Below are 14439 nucleotides of genomic sequence, written 5' to 3' on the forward strand. Positions count from 1 at the left end.
TCCTCATAGTCAGAGTATTCTTCGGCTCCACCATTGGGCATATGCGCATTCAAGGCAGTTCATATAGCCTACTATCATGCTTCTTCAAGATATCGTGCCAGTGATTTAACATATTTCACTTTCTGAGGAATTATAATGCAAGGGCCTGTGTAGAGGGGATCAGTAGAGTACTAAAGCAGAGTGTACGGTTGCTTTAAAATCCGAAAACTTTACTAACGTGGGATTCATATCTGTAGCCTGTTGGCTGTATCCAAGAATTTTACACTGGGTGATTTTCCGGTTCTTAACTTTAATCTTGTAACTTTTTCAACAAACAAAATTTACAGTTTTTATGTCACTTCCTTTCATGATGGTCGTTGCTCACGATCATGTCGTTCTAGCTGGTGTAAAGCTGGACATGGTGGCACTTTCCCTGTATACTCTCTGTAACGCCAAACTCTTTGTTTGCAGACAACAATAACCGAGTGTGGTCAGATAGTATAGAATCCAATCTGCTATGCAATATTAAAGAATACAAAGATGCAGTATTGCACCGTTGTATTATTGTGGTTTTGGCTACGACACTCATCGGTAAATGCGTGTACATTCGTTGCATTAGCATCCAGATGGTTGGAAATGCAATCGTGAAGGCAGCTCACCAGCGCATTTATACACCTTCCAGCTTCTGTCTCAGCTCATGTCACTAGCGTTGAAAAAGGGATGCAGGGGCTAATTTTGGACCTAGGCCGTGCTGGATCACGCTTTTCAAGAAACAAAGCCAAAGCATACATTCTGAGGACATTGATATCGCATTCCAGATATCCCTTTTTGTTCCTCTGACCACAAGAATGAGACACCCGGTGTAAAAAAATGATAATATTAGCATCAATTTTCAGCTTGATGTCATCAGCTTCTGAAACCTGTTTGCTTCTTTGGTCTTTTGGCGTGGTTCCTTATGCTGTCAACTGAGCTATACACCTGATTTGTTTAACTGACTTCAAGAAGGACCCAGCTTCTGGAGTTGCGGCCTTCTTGAAACCAATTGAAACATTGAGGGGATATTTTTCATGTTTAGACTTGACAAATTTGGCCGATTTTCAGATATTATTTAGAAGACACTAAAAGGAATCGGAAAAACGTCGGATCAAGCACTGTGCATCATCGGGAATTCGTGGTGAAACCAACGTAGGACTAAAGTTTCAAACTTACAAGAACTCAATATCTAACAAACTGTTTACTGTAAAAACACAATTAAGCTACGTTTTTCTAATCTTTAAACTTGAAAAAAGCTGCAATAAGTTGCCGACTACGTATTATTTCATGTTGTCAATCGCTTTAACAAAACTCATTATGTGTTTAAGACTTTGAAGTCCAAGTTTCTCTGTGACGTAATGAAAGAAGAAGTCCGGCGCCTTGTGCTTAATGTTCTTTAGGAATTCCAAAGTCTCTCCGTCAATTTCTTCTTGTAGTCTGCAGAAGAATCCAAGGTCAAAATGAATTAATGTGAACAATTCATGTCTATTCAAAATGTGTTTCACAAAGTGTACGCCCCGGTAGCTCAGTTGGTTAGCGCGTGATTCCGTGGAAGGGAGCTTCAAGATCAAGCGACGCTGCTTCGACACCTGGGGTGTGCGCTTGAGCAACGCATTCTAAGGACTGCTCTCCTTTTAGCGGCACGTTATGGATGGAATAATTCCGCGGCAACAAAAAAAAAACAAGACTTCAACAATCGGAAAACTTCACTCTGTCAATCTTAGTAACCGTGCTTGCGTCAATGATTCAAAGCGTCTACAAGTATGCACAACTGCCATAATTAAGCTCTGCAAGAAGCTTTCCCAGTCCGAGTATAAAGATTCAAACTAAGAGAGATTTTTTTTTATTTTAATTTTATAACTTTTGAAGGACGTGTGATAGTTTTCAACAAAGCGTGATAGTTGTGCAAAGGTTTAAATGCAGCCACGCTGCAGACAAGGGAAATAAACTTGGCGAACGCAATTTCAATAAATGCCGACTCATATTGCAGCATTAGTCTCAAAACTGCGTTTTTCATTTTAATCAACTGATATTATTCAAAATTATATCACGGCAAAGCTTCGTTGGTAAAATGATTTGATGTCGTAGTCGGTAATATTGAAATTCATTTAGCTTCCTATGACTTTAACCCTCATCTACATAACTTACTTTTCTATTCCGTTTTCATTCAACCATTTTGTCACTTCTTCAACTGTCCGCTTTGAAAGAGCATGCCTCGACTCGGATGAATTTTTATTTTCTGAGTTTTTCTTCCCAGTCTGAATTAGATGCCATAGATTGAGTTTCGCTTTTAGCAGCATGATCGTTGTTTATACCATAGATGTATACATAAACGACATGTTTTAGCCTGATGGTGCAGGTTTGTGGTGGTAGTAGAGATTTGTCACGAGAATTTGAATTTGATGATTGTGCAGGTAAACTATAAATAGAATTGGATGAAGATTGTCACAGTCAAGAAATAAAATCTATTAGAAATAGAAAACCGATGCAATTTTAAAGTTGCATCGTTTGTTTAATATTGTGCCTTGCTTAAAAAAACTCAAATTGAACAACTTTACCAGTATGCTCAGTTCTTTGAGAAAGCCTTTAAAGTTTTCTTCAAACTTTTTGCTGCTGCTCAAATTGAAGTAAAGCTTTGTCCCGATAAGTGCACCTAGAAATGCAGAATTGGTATAAGTAGGCTACAGTTGTTTGTGTTTTCATCTCATGGATGACTTTCCAAACGCTTTTGCAAGAGCTTAAAAAAACCATTACACTCGTGTGGAATTGTTAGTACGCCTAATCAAAAAAACAGTGTAAAACCAGCTGCAGAGCGGCCTTCCCAGATACCAACAGACACAGTTTTAAGTTTAAAAACCACGTATTTATTTGTGTCCTACATAGTGACCACTACAGGAAACCTTTATCATAATGTGTCAGTGGAAGTGTGGAACTAATTATTACACCGTGATGGTTGGTAAACATAGTGATGCTCCATACGGTTCAATCTTCATTGTGTCTGCTAAGCAAGCGTTTGACTTCTTGCTTAGTCAACCCACAATAAAGAAAAGTTAAAATTTATGATGCATTTAAGATATCAATCCATAACCACCATTAAATTTAATATCATTAATTTTATCTAAAGTTACTGAGTTACTGAGAGTATTTCATGGGATACCTTTGGAACATAAACAATCCTGTTGGATAAACGAACAATGCTGTTTGATAATCATATTCAGAGCAAAGTCGATTAAATTTGCACTCACCAAGCCACCCATCAGCTTTGTATTTGTCTTCCACTAGAATTGGAATGACTTTCTTTCCGAGTTGATACGCGTAGTCCCCTTGTGTGCTGAACAGGGTCAAGAAAAAGAAAAAAATGATTGTCAACAAAGAAAGAAATTCTGATGTGAGATTTTAGCAGAGAAAGGATAAATTTATATTTTTCTTTGAAACACAATAAAAAAATAAATCATAACAAACAACAGCAAAAACTTACTGGCAGTTTTTGCTGTCTTTGTATTTTTGGGAAAGACACATAATAACTACAGATGCATTTTGTACAGCATCGGCCATGGAATCTAAAATTGCTCCACTCATCTTTTCAACGTCCATCCAAATTTTATAGCCTTCTGATTGCAATTCATCTTTAACCTAATAAAGACAAAACAGTTGGTAGCCTTTTGAAAATACTAACTGCAATGCTTTGCAAATGTAAGGAAACAGTTGGAATAAAATTACAAACATAACTTTTAAAGATTTAATTTCCATTCAAACATTGTCCTCTTTTGTTTGTCCAGAGTGAAAAATGAGAAATTGTACTAAGATGTACCAATAGGTGAATGAACTGGTAAGGATGGCAAAACGTTGAAGAGTTTACAATTTTTATTCACCTGACTTTGGTGGTAAGCTACATTTTTGTAACTTGCACAGGCATAACATTAAAAATTAATTCACGCATTGTTGTATTTTGTTACTGTACAAGGATAAAGCTGTTGCGAACTCTTCTTAACAGGGACAGGCTAAGGAAAACTAAAAACCAATGACTTTATACACATGCCAAATTCCTTGAGAGGTTCAAAACAGTATGATGGCCAACGTCTGTATCAAATCAAAATTAAATCAGACATCATTATAATGACTCCTGCCTCTCGTTTGCTGGTTTCATTTGGAACGCTTGTTTCAAAGAATATTTACTTTAATTATTTTCGATTTCTTATCGATTTTTGCTTTCTGAGATTTTAATAAATATTAATCTCAAGCTAAAACAACTTAAATTCCGTCTCACATCACTAGGAACTTCATCACAAATACGTAAAGATTCTCGCAAACCTGAAGAGCAATCTCTTGTGAGCTCCATTGATAGCTGATCATCACGTGACCTTCAGTCATGCGTGTCTACAAAACAGTTTATGAAGTTACGCTTTTTCATTGCCGCTGTACACTTGCACAGTGCATGCAAAGTCTTAGCAACTGCACATTTTTACTCCGGATCATGTATCATAGTTACGATCCCCGACGTTTGCTCATTATCATTCAAGGGCTGAACATGATTTCTTTATGTAAAGGCTTAAGCCAACATTGCATTCACTCTTTACCTGTTTCGTTTCTTGTTTTAGGTTTCGAAGAACCCATAGAGCATTTCCAGCTTTTGATTGTAATTCTCTAGAAAAACAAACCTGGAATTACATTTCAAAGCGTCAAGTTAAACTGTGAGTAAATTTCTTACACACGTCAATCTGTAGTAAACATGAGGAAGGAAATTAACGAAAGAAGATTAGGAAAATAAATAAAATAATATCATGAATACAAGGTGGGTTTGAGTTTAGGATTACAGTATGTTGAAAAATACTTAAAATATTTTAGGCTGGACGGACTTGGATGGTATACGGGCCTATGCTCGGATTGTCAGCGGTTAAATGATAAAATTAAATCTGTTATTACTAATTTAAAAGTGAGGGAAAAGGATAATACAGAGAGTGCAGTATATACGTGTATAAAACATTCATTTACTAAACTTTTCAGTTAAAGCGTCTTTCGTTTATTGTTGTGCATATGATCAATTGTGGTTACTGAAGAGAGTTCACTATAAAAGAACATAAAAGGCTACAAAAGCAAACTTTAATTTCAACTTCAAAAAAATAAAGAATTACTAAGCCTAATTTAAGCAATGCCCTAATCCTGAATTGTGGTATACAGGCTTACGACCAGTAGTTGAGGGTTAGTTTCTATCTAGGTTCGTACGTAAGTTTTTTATCAGGCTCTGTTTTACGGGAATGTTGTTCCAGCAAGTCTATGAGCCTTTGATCTTCCAGAATCTCGCTTTTGTTCTGATCAGTAAATGCCAACTGCCATACCGCCTCAGCTGCAGCAGTTTTTTCCTTGTCATTTCCTAAGACCGAAAGGATTATTTTAGTGAAAAACTTAAACCAACGTAGGCCTACAACTGATTCACTCATCATCATACTGAAGAACCTAAACCAATTGATTTAGTTGGTCAATTTAGCGAGGAAATGATCTGATGGGGCTACGAATTTCCCGTGTTGTACCTGTGGTGCTCAACAGCAGAGAATGCCGTTATTTTCAATTATAATGTCTTACAACCTCATAATGGTTCAAAGCAACGTGTCATGCGGCAATACAATGGTTTTCCATTGATTTAAAGCTCAACCTTTTTGGATCTACGACACCCTTTGGAAGAGAAAAATATTATGTGGCACCCTGTGACAGACCAGCGATCTAACTATCACTTCAAATGTAGCAGTTTTTTGCTGTTTTTTTACAAACCTAAACCGTTCCACACCCAAGATTTCAAAATATTATATTCATAGTTTTCTACTTGACTTTCAGCTCTTATGCAGTGTGGAGAAAAGTAGGCAAGTTCGCTCGTGCGTGCCCTTGGGAAAGGCAACTAAAATAACACCTTCAGAAATCAACAAAGAATAGTAACACTTCAATTTTACTTGGAAGAATAAATGCCACTATGAACCAGAATGTAAAAAGAAAGAAATTAAGATGATGCGAGGTTTAAGTCTTTACCGTATAACAACATCTTGTAGATTTTGTGTAAAATTCCATTTTGAATCACAATCGTGCTGATCTTTTTGTTGCTCGCCAGAGCGGACAAGCTGTTCAAGATATCTATGGCTTGGTAAGGGTGGTGTGTTGTAGTCACGTGATCTTCATTTCCAAGTGCCTCTTCCAAAAGCTAAACACAAAAACAAAGAAAAAATGCACAAAAAGGGGCACCCTTTATCTTAATTTTTAAGAATAGTTTTTGAGCTAAATTTGGGATTCCAAAACTAGGTGTCACAACCCACACAGGAGCTGCGCCATGAATGACGGGGCTACCAAAGGGTATGCTACGTCACATTAGGGGTTTAGGGGTGTATGATTAGATAAGTTATTTCTTTATTAAATTTCTTTCCGGTTGTTATTCAAATAAAATAACTAACAGTTGTCACTTTCCAAATTTCAAACAATATATTATTTTTTGCTTTAAAGGCAAATGTTTAAAACCTAAGTCAGGAGAGCCTAACCAGCAAGTTACTGTGACAGCTTGTCTTATCGGGTTTTGGTGATAATCTACAGTACTACTAATGAGAATAAGTACAGCTTTACTGTTTGTATTGAGCTCCTTGCAAGGTAAGTTTGCAATTTGCAGACAAGCAATGTTTGCGGGAATTTTAAAAGCAAATAAGTATAATAAGCTACGATAAGCTATATGAAAGAACATAAATTTAGAGGAATTGTCCGCAGTAAAGCTAAAACATTTGGCTAGATAAAGGTCAGGTGTTGCGTTTTGAGCAGTTCAATGTTTGAGTCAGCATCGCTCTTGCATGTAATTGAAAACCCTAAATCTAGAGCTGGGTGAGATAACACTCGTCTAAGAACAGATGTCGGATAACGTAGGGTTAAAATAATTGCTGTGTTTTACCTTTTATGTCTTCACTAAAAATGTCGAAGTTTGTCTCAAGAGCCAAGAATATTGTTGCCTCCACAAGTAAACTTTCATTATTACAAAAAGTTTTAATTCCTTGAATGAAAAATTAACCTAATCAGAAACTTTCATTTACTTTCAACAATGTGGTAAGCATAGCTTCGTCAGCGGTGATGATCTTGTTGTCATCGTCGTCAAATACGTTACAGTACGTCATAATGAACGATATGCCCAGTCCATCCTGAGAAATCATTCAAAATGCATCCCAAAATGTTCAAATAAAAGTTTGATTATGTTATTATGATTTTGATTATAAAAAGTTTTGGATAATGTTAATGTTACTTTAAGACAGCTGCACTTACACAGTGTAGCCTACCGTAGTTATCTGGGTATTTGTTCATGCTTCAAGCAAGATTTAACTTATCGAGCAAGACAGTAACTAGTTGCCGAGTAAGTTATTCTTATTTCCAACGGAAATTTATAATGTAAAGCTTAGAGGAAGTTGTGGAGGAATTATAAATATAAAAGGTCGATCATTCCAAATGTTTCACCCCATCTGGAATCAAAACGTGATATTTTCTAGTTTGGAAAGCGGAATATTTTCGACTTAAAACTGAGAATTGAAGATAAGCATTTAGACAAAGATGAGTGACATCACAACCCATACCTGTGACATCACAACCCATATCTTCACGATTAAGATTATAAACAATAATGAATGGAATGGACTCTTTTATTTTTTCATCTCTTATTCCACTTACCTTTAAGTCAGTTTTAGTTTTGTCGGCATACCACTTAATAAGGCGAGATGCACCAGAATCTTTAAAATATTTAACATTGTCTCCCACAACCGAACAATTGTGCAGTATCCCAATGGCCGATCGCACAATAAATCCCTTTCCCTGAAAAGTGGATCAGTTGTTTCCAGGCAAATGGTAGGCTACAGCTAGACTGCAATGACTTTAGAAAAGATAAACGTTGTGTGACAAGCATGTTCTTAAAAGACAGGAAAGGTACACAATAAAAGAAATCAACTATTGTTAATGTAGATGACAGATTGATTCATGTTGAAGAAAGAGATTGTTTGTTGTATGATCGAACATTTCGTAGTCAAATCTCTTCAACAGTAGAAATAGCAATTTTCAAATAAATCCAAAAACTTCAAATTTGTAAAATTTGAACGGAAAGAGTAATTGTTTTAATGTTCAGTTTAAAAATTCAAAAATTTTCTAACACACCACGGATAAAGCAGGCGATTTCCAATCGTGCAATTATAATTCCTCCCAGCTAAAGCTGATTGCAAACAAATAATACTCAACTTTACTCAGAGTGTAGTAAGCTAAATTAGTTGGCTTGATGGCTCACGAAGAAGCGTTTGAGAGAACAACCTTTGAGTTTTGATTGACCACCCTACTCTCGTTATTGCACAAGGCCTAGTATGTATATAATCTTATTTTTTCATTCCCCGATGCTTAGCAACTGCGTATGGAGCACTTTTGATATCACTATGGAAAAAACGAATGTGATAAAGTGACACAGAACAATTTTATCCCTTGGATCAAAACAACTACCTCTGATTCTGTGTAAGTGTTTTGAAAATCTTTCAGATCATCCAACAATACTGTTACAATGCCGTTTCTACCAAGCACTTCACATAGAGTTTCACTAGCTTCAGTGTAATCCCAACACACTATCCGTAACTCTTTGTAGCATTCGAACGCAATCCTGCAGGTGAACTATGTTAAAGTCAAGTTAGAAATGATTGTTTTGTTGAGTAGCGTAACAATATGTTACTTTGTCGTAACAATTTGTCGAGTAGCGTAACAATATGTTACTTTGTCGTAACAATTTGTCGAGTAGCGTAACAGTTACTTGCCCTTTGCAGTAGGGTGGTCCTTATTTTTTGACTTTTGAAAATTTAAGGTCTCACCCTCCCAAAAGGTTCCATTTTGGATAAAAACACTCTGTGTGAAATATTTTTGAAAAATATTAATGTTTAGAGGTTCCTCAAGGCCCTTGAAATTTCCCCATACACTATGTATAGGGGGTGTAATGCGGTATGAAATAAACTTTTTGAAACCCCTCTAAACAACTTTGTGCAGACATGAAAACACCTGAAAGCAATGAATATGATTACCATTGAGGAAGACAAACAGTTCCTTATGGCACAACGAGACAAGGGTCGACGTGGATGAATGGACAAGATTGATTGGGTTTTATTGAGAAAGCAGAAAAACGTAAAAGAGAAGTTTGAAAAACAAAGAAGACAACACTTAGCAGAAAAAGCAGCAGTAGAACTAAAATCGATGGCAGTTCTAGAAGATAGTTCTAGTTCTACAAACAATGATTCTGCAACTGACTCTGAGGATGCCACACGTTCATCCAGATCTCCACATCCAAAAAAAACGGGGGCAAAAGGAGATCATGTCAGCTGATCTTGCAATAAATTTAGACCGTACTAATGTCTCTGATCGTGCAGCTATGTTTATTGTTTATCATCTTTTCAACAGCTAAAAGCCTTGGTCATAATATTAGGGATCTTGCTTTGAATCAGTCAACAATCAGGCGAGCCGCCGGCAGCACAGAAAACAGTTGGCGGAAGAGATCTTACAAATTTTTTCTCCTACTGCATTTTTGACTGTGCACTGAGACGGAAAACTTCTTTCAGATTTAACTGGCAACAAAAGTGTCGACAGCCTTGCTGTACTAGTTTCTTATGGACAAACGCAGCTTCTATCCATACGTAAATTGCCATCTGGGACAGGTGATGCCCAGGCTTTAGCAGTTTGCCATGCAATTAAGCACTGGGGTCTGGAGGAAAACGTACAAGCAATGTGCTTTGACACAACTAGCTCAAATACCGGCCGTGTAAATGGAGCCTGTGTTATTGTTGAACAAACTCTTGGTCGAGATCTACTGTATTTGGCATGTCACCATCATATCATAGAGTTTATCGCTGGAGCTGCCTTTAAACAGGCAATGTCAACAACCTCTGCACCAGATGTTCTGCTCTTTAAACGGTTCAAGGAGCAGTGGGAGTACATAGCTCAAGAGAATTATGAAGATTCTTCCACTGATGAAGAAGCTGCAGCTGGTGTTAAAGATATCAAGGATGACCTTATTCAGTTCATTCATGTAGTATTGGCCAAGGAAAAGCAACCTCGTGATGATTATCATGAACTAATGGAAATCTCATTGCTTTTTCTTGGAGATACTACACTGGGGCAAGCTAATTTTGAAGCACCTGGTGCAAGCCATCATGCACGGTGGATGATGAAAGTGATATACACCTTTATGGTGTGGTTATTTCGAAGTCAGTTTCACCTGACGCGCTGTAAGTAAAACGGTTTCCGTGACCTATGTGTGTTATTACATGTATCTATATCAAGGCGTGGATAACAGCTCCTTTGGCTATAAAAGCACCCAACAATGATTTGTCCTTATATAAAGAATTGGAAGCTTATAAAACTGTTAACAAAGGTATTTCCGAAGCAACAACTGAAAAGATGGGTCGTCATCTGTGGTATCTTTCGGAAGAGCTTGTTGCCCTTTCTCTGTTTGATGATGATGTTGCAGCAAACATCAAAGAAGAAATAGTGGAAGGGGTGAGAATTGAAGAAAATTTGGAAGCACCCAATAAAAGAGTCACCATGACACTTGACAGCTTAAAAACTAAGACACTATTTTCATTTGCCAGTACAAACACAAAGTTGTTGTTCAAAAAATTAAGCCTTCCAGATTCTTTTCTCCATCTTCCTGTGTCAGAGTGGGAAGAAAACAGTGCTTATCAGACTGCTCGAGAACTATGTAAATCTCTAGCTGTGACCAATGATCATGCAGAAAGAGCTATAGCACTTATCCAAAACTTTTCTGGGCGACTCACCAAGGATGAGGAACAGTTGCAGTACCTTCTTCAAGCCGTTTCACAACATCAAAAATGCATTTCTGAACCACTTAACTTAAAAAGGCTTTGATGTGAAATTTTACCATTTTTGAGGCGTTGACCATTATAACCATTAACCAATGACTATTAATTTGCATTTAGCAAGTTTGTTTTAACATGACTGCAATATCGTATGAATCACAATTTTTCTAAATTACACATCTTATATAGGCTATATCTATTCAGCGTGCATTGTTATTTTTATTGCAACTAAAGGCTCACTTATAGCTATTGCTTTACACTGTTTGTTGCGCAATATGTCGAAGCAGTTAAATATGCTTCATCAGTTTCAAACATGTGAATATTATCATTTTTTTTTTATGAATAATACTTATCATCAAGATCGTAAAAAAGAACTTTTGTCTTAGGTATACCAAACTGGGTTATTATTAATTATGCCATGCTGATGAAAACAAGCCCTTACAGGCTAACACTTGTGCATTTAAAATCAGCATAGCAAAACCAAGCTTACAGAGGTATGGCATACATTATACATAAAAACGTGAAATTTTCAGAGGCCTCGAGGAACCTCTAAACGTTAATATTTTTGAAAAAAATTTTCACACAAGGTTTTTTGTGGTAAATGGAACCTTTTTGGGGTGTGAGACTTGAAAAATTATAAAAAAAAATTTTTAGCCCCAAATAAGGACCGCCCTACTTTGCAGTCTGTATGGCCAAAAACGTTTATTTCTTCGTTGTTATGCTAAATGCCGGTTTAATTTGCTTGAGGTATCAAAATCTTTCAATACAAACTTTGTTTCCGACCAGTGACGTAACATTAGTTTGTATTTAGTGATGATACGACACCGGGTGGTGATATACACGAACAAAAATGTTAAGCTCTATTCTGTAGCTGGTTATAATACGTAAAAATTCCAGTGAAAGTTACCAAATAGTAACATTGAAGTCTAACGGTAGTGATTTTAAATTTGTCAATTGATAAATTACATGAGAAAGCTTTCTAGATTCAATGTAAGATTAGATAAAAGCGATTTAAGACACATTTTCTGCTAAAACACCGTACTCTTCTGCAAGTGGGTATTTTTTCCCGTTGTCAGTGAGGTGATTCAAATGATTGATCAAAAAGCCTTCATTTCCAAGTTCTTTTTCAGCGATTTTATGTCCAATTTCCTTTCTCCATTCCTAAAACCAAGTAACATAGTTCAAACAGCTTGTTTCTACTAATGAGTGGCAAAAACAACTTGACGTTAAATCCATGCAAATAAGCGGAATTAAAACACTTTGTTTCTGGATGTTGTTGTTGATTAATATTAGATTGAGATTGGTAAAATAAGAGATTGGTAAAATAATTTAAAATAAAGTCAACAAAATTGTGGAAATTTATTGATAAGTATTTAAGCTTTGCCATCATACATCATTTTTGCAATCTTGGTAAAATATGTCAAATTTTCTGAGCTCTTGTACTGCTTCGGAATAAAACACTGAATTTTGGCTTTCGTACAGCAACTGTACAAGGTGGTCCACATTCTTTAGCATATCTGAAAATAATAATTTCCGGTTAAACCGTGACCAGCATTACACAATCTATTTTTAAAAAACAATTCTAGTTGAAACAGTTCTTCAAAATAGCCCCAAACAGCAAAGACAGACGCAAAGAGCCGTTGAGAGGATAATTTGGGCCCAGTACCAAAGTGTTCTTTAGTCCCCAATTTATGATATTTGTAAGAAAATCGCACCGTACCCAAACAATACGGTTTTGTCAAGTTCCCAGGTCCCTTGGAAAGGTTACGGCCTCAAAATTCATCTCGGGTCAGTCCAAACGCATATATCTATATAATGAAAAAACCTGTACTTCTTATTTTTGAAATGAGCTCACCCTGGCAGAAGACCCATAAAACAGCAAGATCAGGCAGCGACAGTTTCGTTGACCTAGGTGTGCCGTTGGGTAGTTAACGCATTGAATGATTTTACGCTAATGCTAATTCACCAGACAACAAAATTCGTCATTTGTACATTTGTCTGCAGACATTAAATCAATGTAAAAATGACGGATTTTGCTGTCTTGGATCAATGTCACAGTTTCGATTCAGTTCTTTTAACAAGCCGCATCATTTGTGCTTTCAGCGTTGTGTCCTTTTGTATAATGAAGCTTTGTTTAGGCTTTCTTATATTTGCTTAACGTCATACCATACGTCATAAGTGCAATTTTGCTTTACGTACCTGTCACGGTGAAGGAGTTTGATGACGCCATGCACAATGAACAAGTTAATTTTTTTCGTTTTCAAGAAATCGAATTTTAATCAACCAGCACTTTCGTTTCGTTTTGCTAATTACACTGTAAAATAACCTACAAAAAACGTAGCCCACCAACATTTCATAAAAATTCGTCTATGTGCAATAAACTGCTTTGTTAGCCTGAATGTACTTCAGGATGATTGGCCAACATTTGCTTTCTTTTTTTTTCTTTCCTTCTATCTATAAATATCTAACCACATTTAGCTTTTGATTGACTTCATTATGACTGACGATAAGCTCCAGTCAGATGAAAAGTACTCCAGCTTCGGGCTATGAGCCTACGACAAACCTTCACCTTGCCATCCAATCAGAACAAGTTAATAACCGACTGTGACATTTTCTGTTTCCTTTGTCGATTAACTGTTAGATTAACTAAACATGTTTAATTGTTGAGAAATCTAACTTTTGTGTGTGGGTTTTGTGTTGTTTGTTAATATGTTAACAGCATACTAGCTTCAGGTTACGTGGTCTGGTCCACTTGCTTGATCGTTCCACTAAATAACCTTGCGAGCTGTGAGCTATACGTTATTTGAACAATGATCCGACTATTTACAGAACAGCTGCGAAATTTGTTAATCAATCAGACACTCACTTGTTATCTGACTAGCTGTGTTTTATTTGACAAACCCCACAGAAACGTGTTGAATCTTTAACGTGCTATTCTTTTCCTTTTTTTATTCCATCAAATTTGCATTTTTTTTTTCAGCTTTCTTATACGAATTTTGTCTTTGATTCTGGAAACAGAAAGTTTAATTTGTGGAACGGTGACAGAAAATATTTCTATAGTTTCTTTCCTTGTCTGGACAGAAAGCTTGTCAAGTTTAACGATGACGAATTATATTAACTTTCTTCAATATGCATATATTAATGACTTGTTTTAGCCATTTCGGCCTGTTTTGGCTTAGCTGCGGCTATTTATTATATTGACCTGTTTTAGCCGCTACTGACCTGTTTTAGCCGCGACTACAACAGAGCATTTAATATCTGCATTGTGAAGTAAGCTGCTAAAAGCGAAACTCAATCTATTGCATATTCACTTTACTCTGATTTGATGATTGGATGTAATCTTTATCCTTGGACTGGCAAAGCTTGTTTGAGAGCTTAATCCTGGTAGTTTTGCATACTTGTAAAGGCTTTGAACCACTGACGCAGGCTCGGTCACCGAGATTGACAAAATAGAGTTTCCGATAGTATTTGAAGTGTTGCTGCCGCGAAATTGTTCCCTGCACTGGGTGCCGCTGAATGGAGAGCAGTCCTAAAATGCGTTGCTCGAGCGCACACCCTGAGAGCCGAACTAGCGCCGCTGATG

At 36.6% G+C, this 14439-nt stretch overlaps 1 protein-coding gene across 1 annotated transcript; it reads right to left on the reverse strand.

The window, feature by feature from the left end:
* Nucleotides 1-964: 964 nt before the first annotated feature.
* On the reverse strand, nucleotides 965-13417 carry LOC145767485 (uncharacterized). The gene is made up of 15 exons (XM_082579317.1): nucleotides 13056-13417; nucleotides 12249-12373; nucleotides 11899-12017; nucleotides 8503-8656; nucleotides 7693-7833; nucleotides 7068-7172; nucleotides 6031-6199; nucleotides 5236-5383; nucleotides 4590-4656; nucleotides 4324-4389; nucleotides 3491-3645; nucleotides 3258-3343; nucleotides 2571-2665; nucleotides 2161-2270; nucleotides 965-1449 (listed from the first exon to the last, which is right to left on the reverse strand). The coding sequence occupies exons 1-15, from the start codon at nucleotides 13084-13086 to the stop codon at nucleotides 1293-1295; spliced, it is 1728 nt and encodes a 575-aa protein (XP_082435443.1). The 5' UTR covers nucleotides 13087-13417; the 3' UTR covers nucleotides 965-1292.
* Between the last annotated feature and the right edge of the window lie 1022 nt (nucleotides 13418-14439).

The sequence above is a fragment of the Aplidium turbinatum genome, chromosome 3 (assembly GCF_918807975.1).
Source record: "Aplidium turbinatum chromosome 3, kaAplTurb1.1, whole genome shotgun sequence".
Lineage (NCBI taxonomy): Eukaryota > Metazoa > Chordata > Ascidiacea > Aplousobranchia > Polyclinidae > Aplidium > Aplidium turbinatum.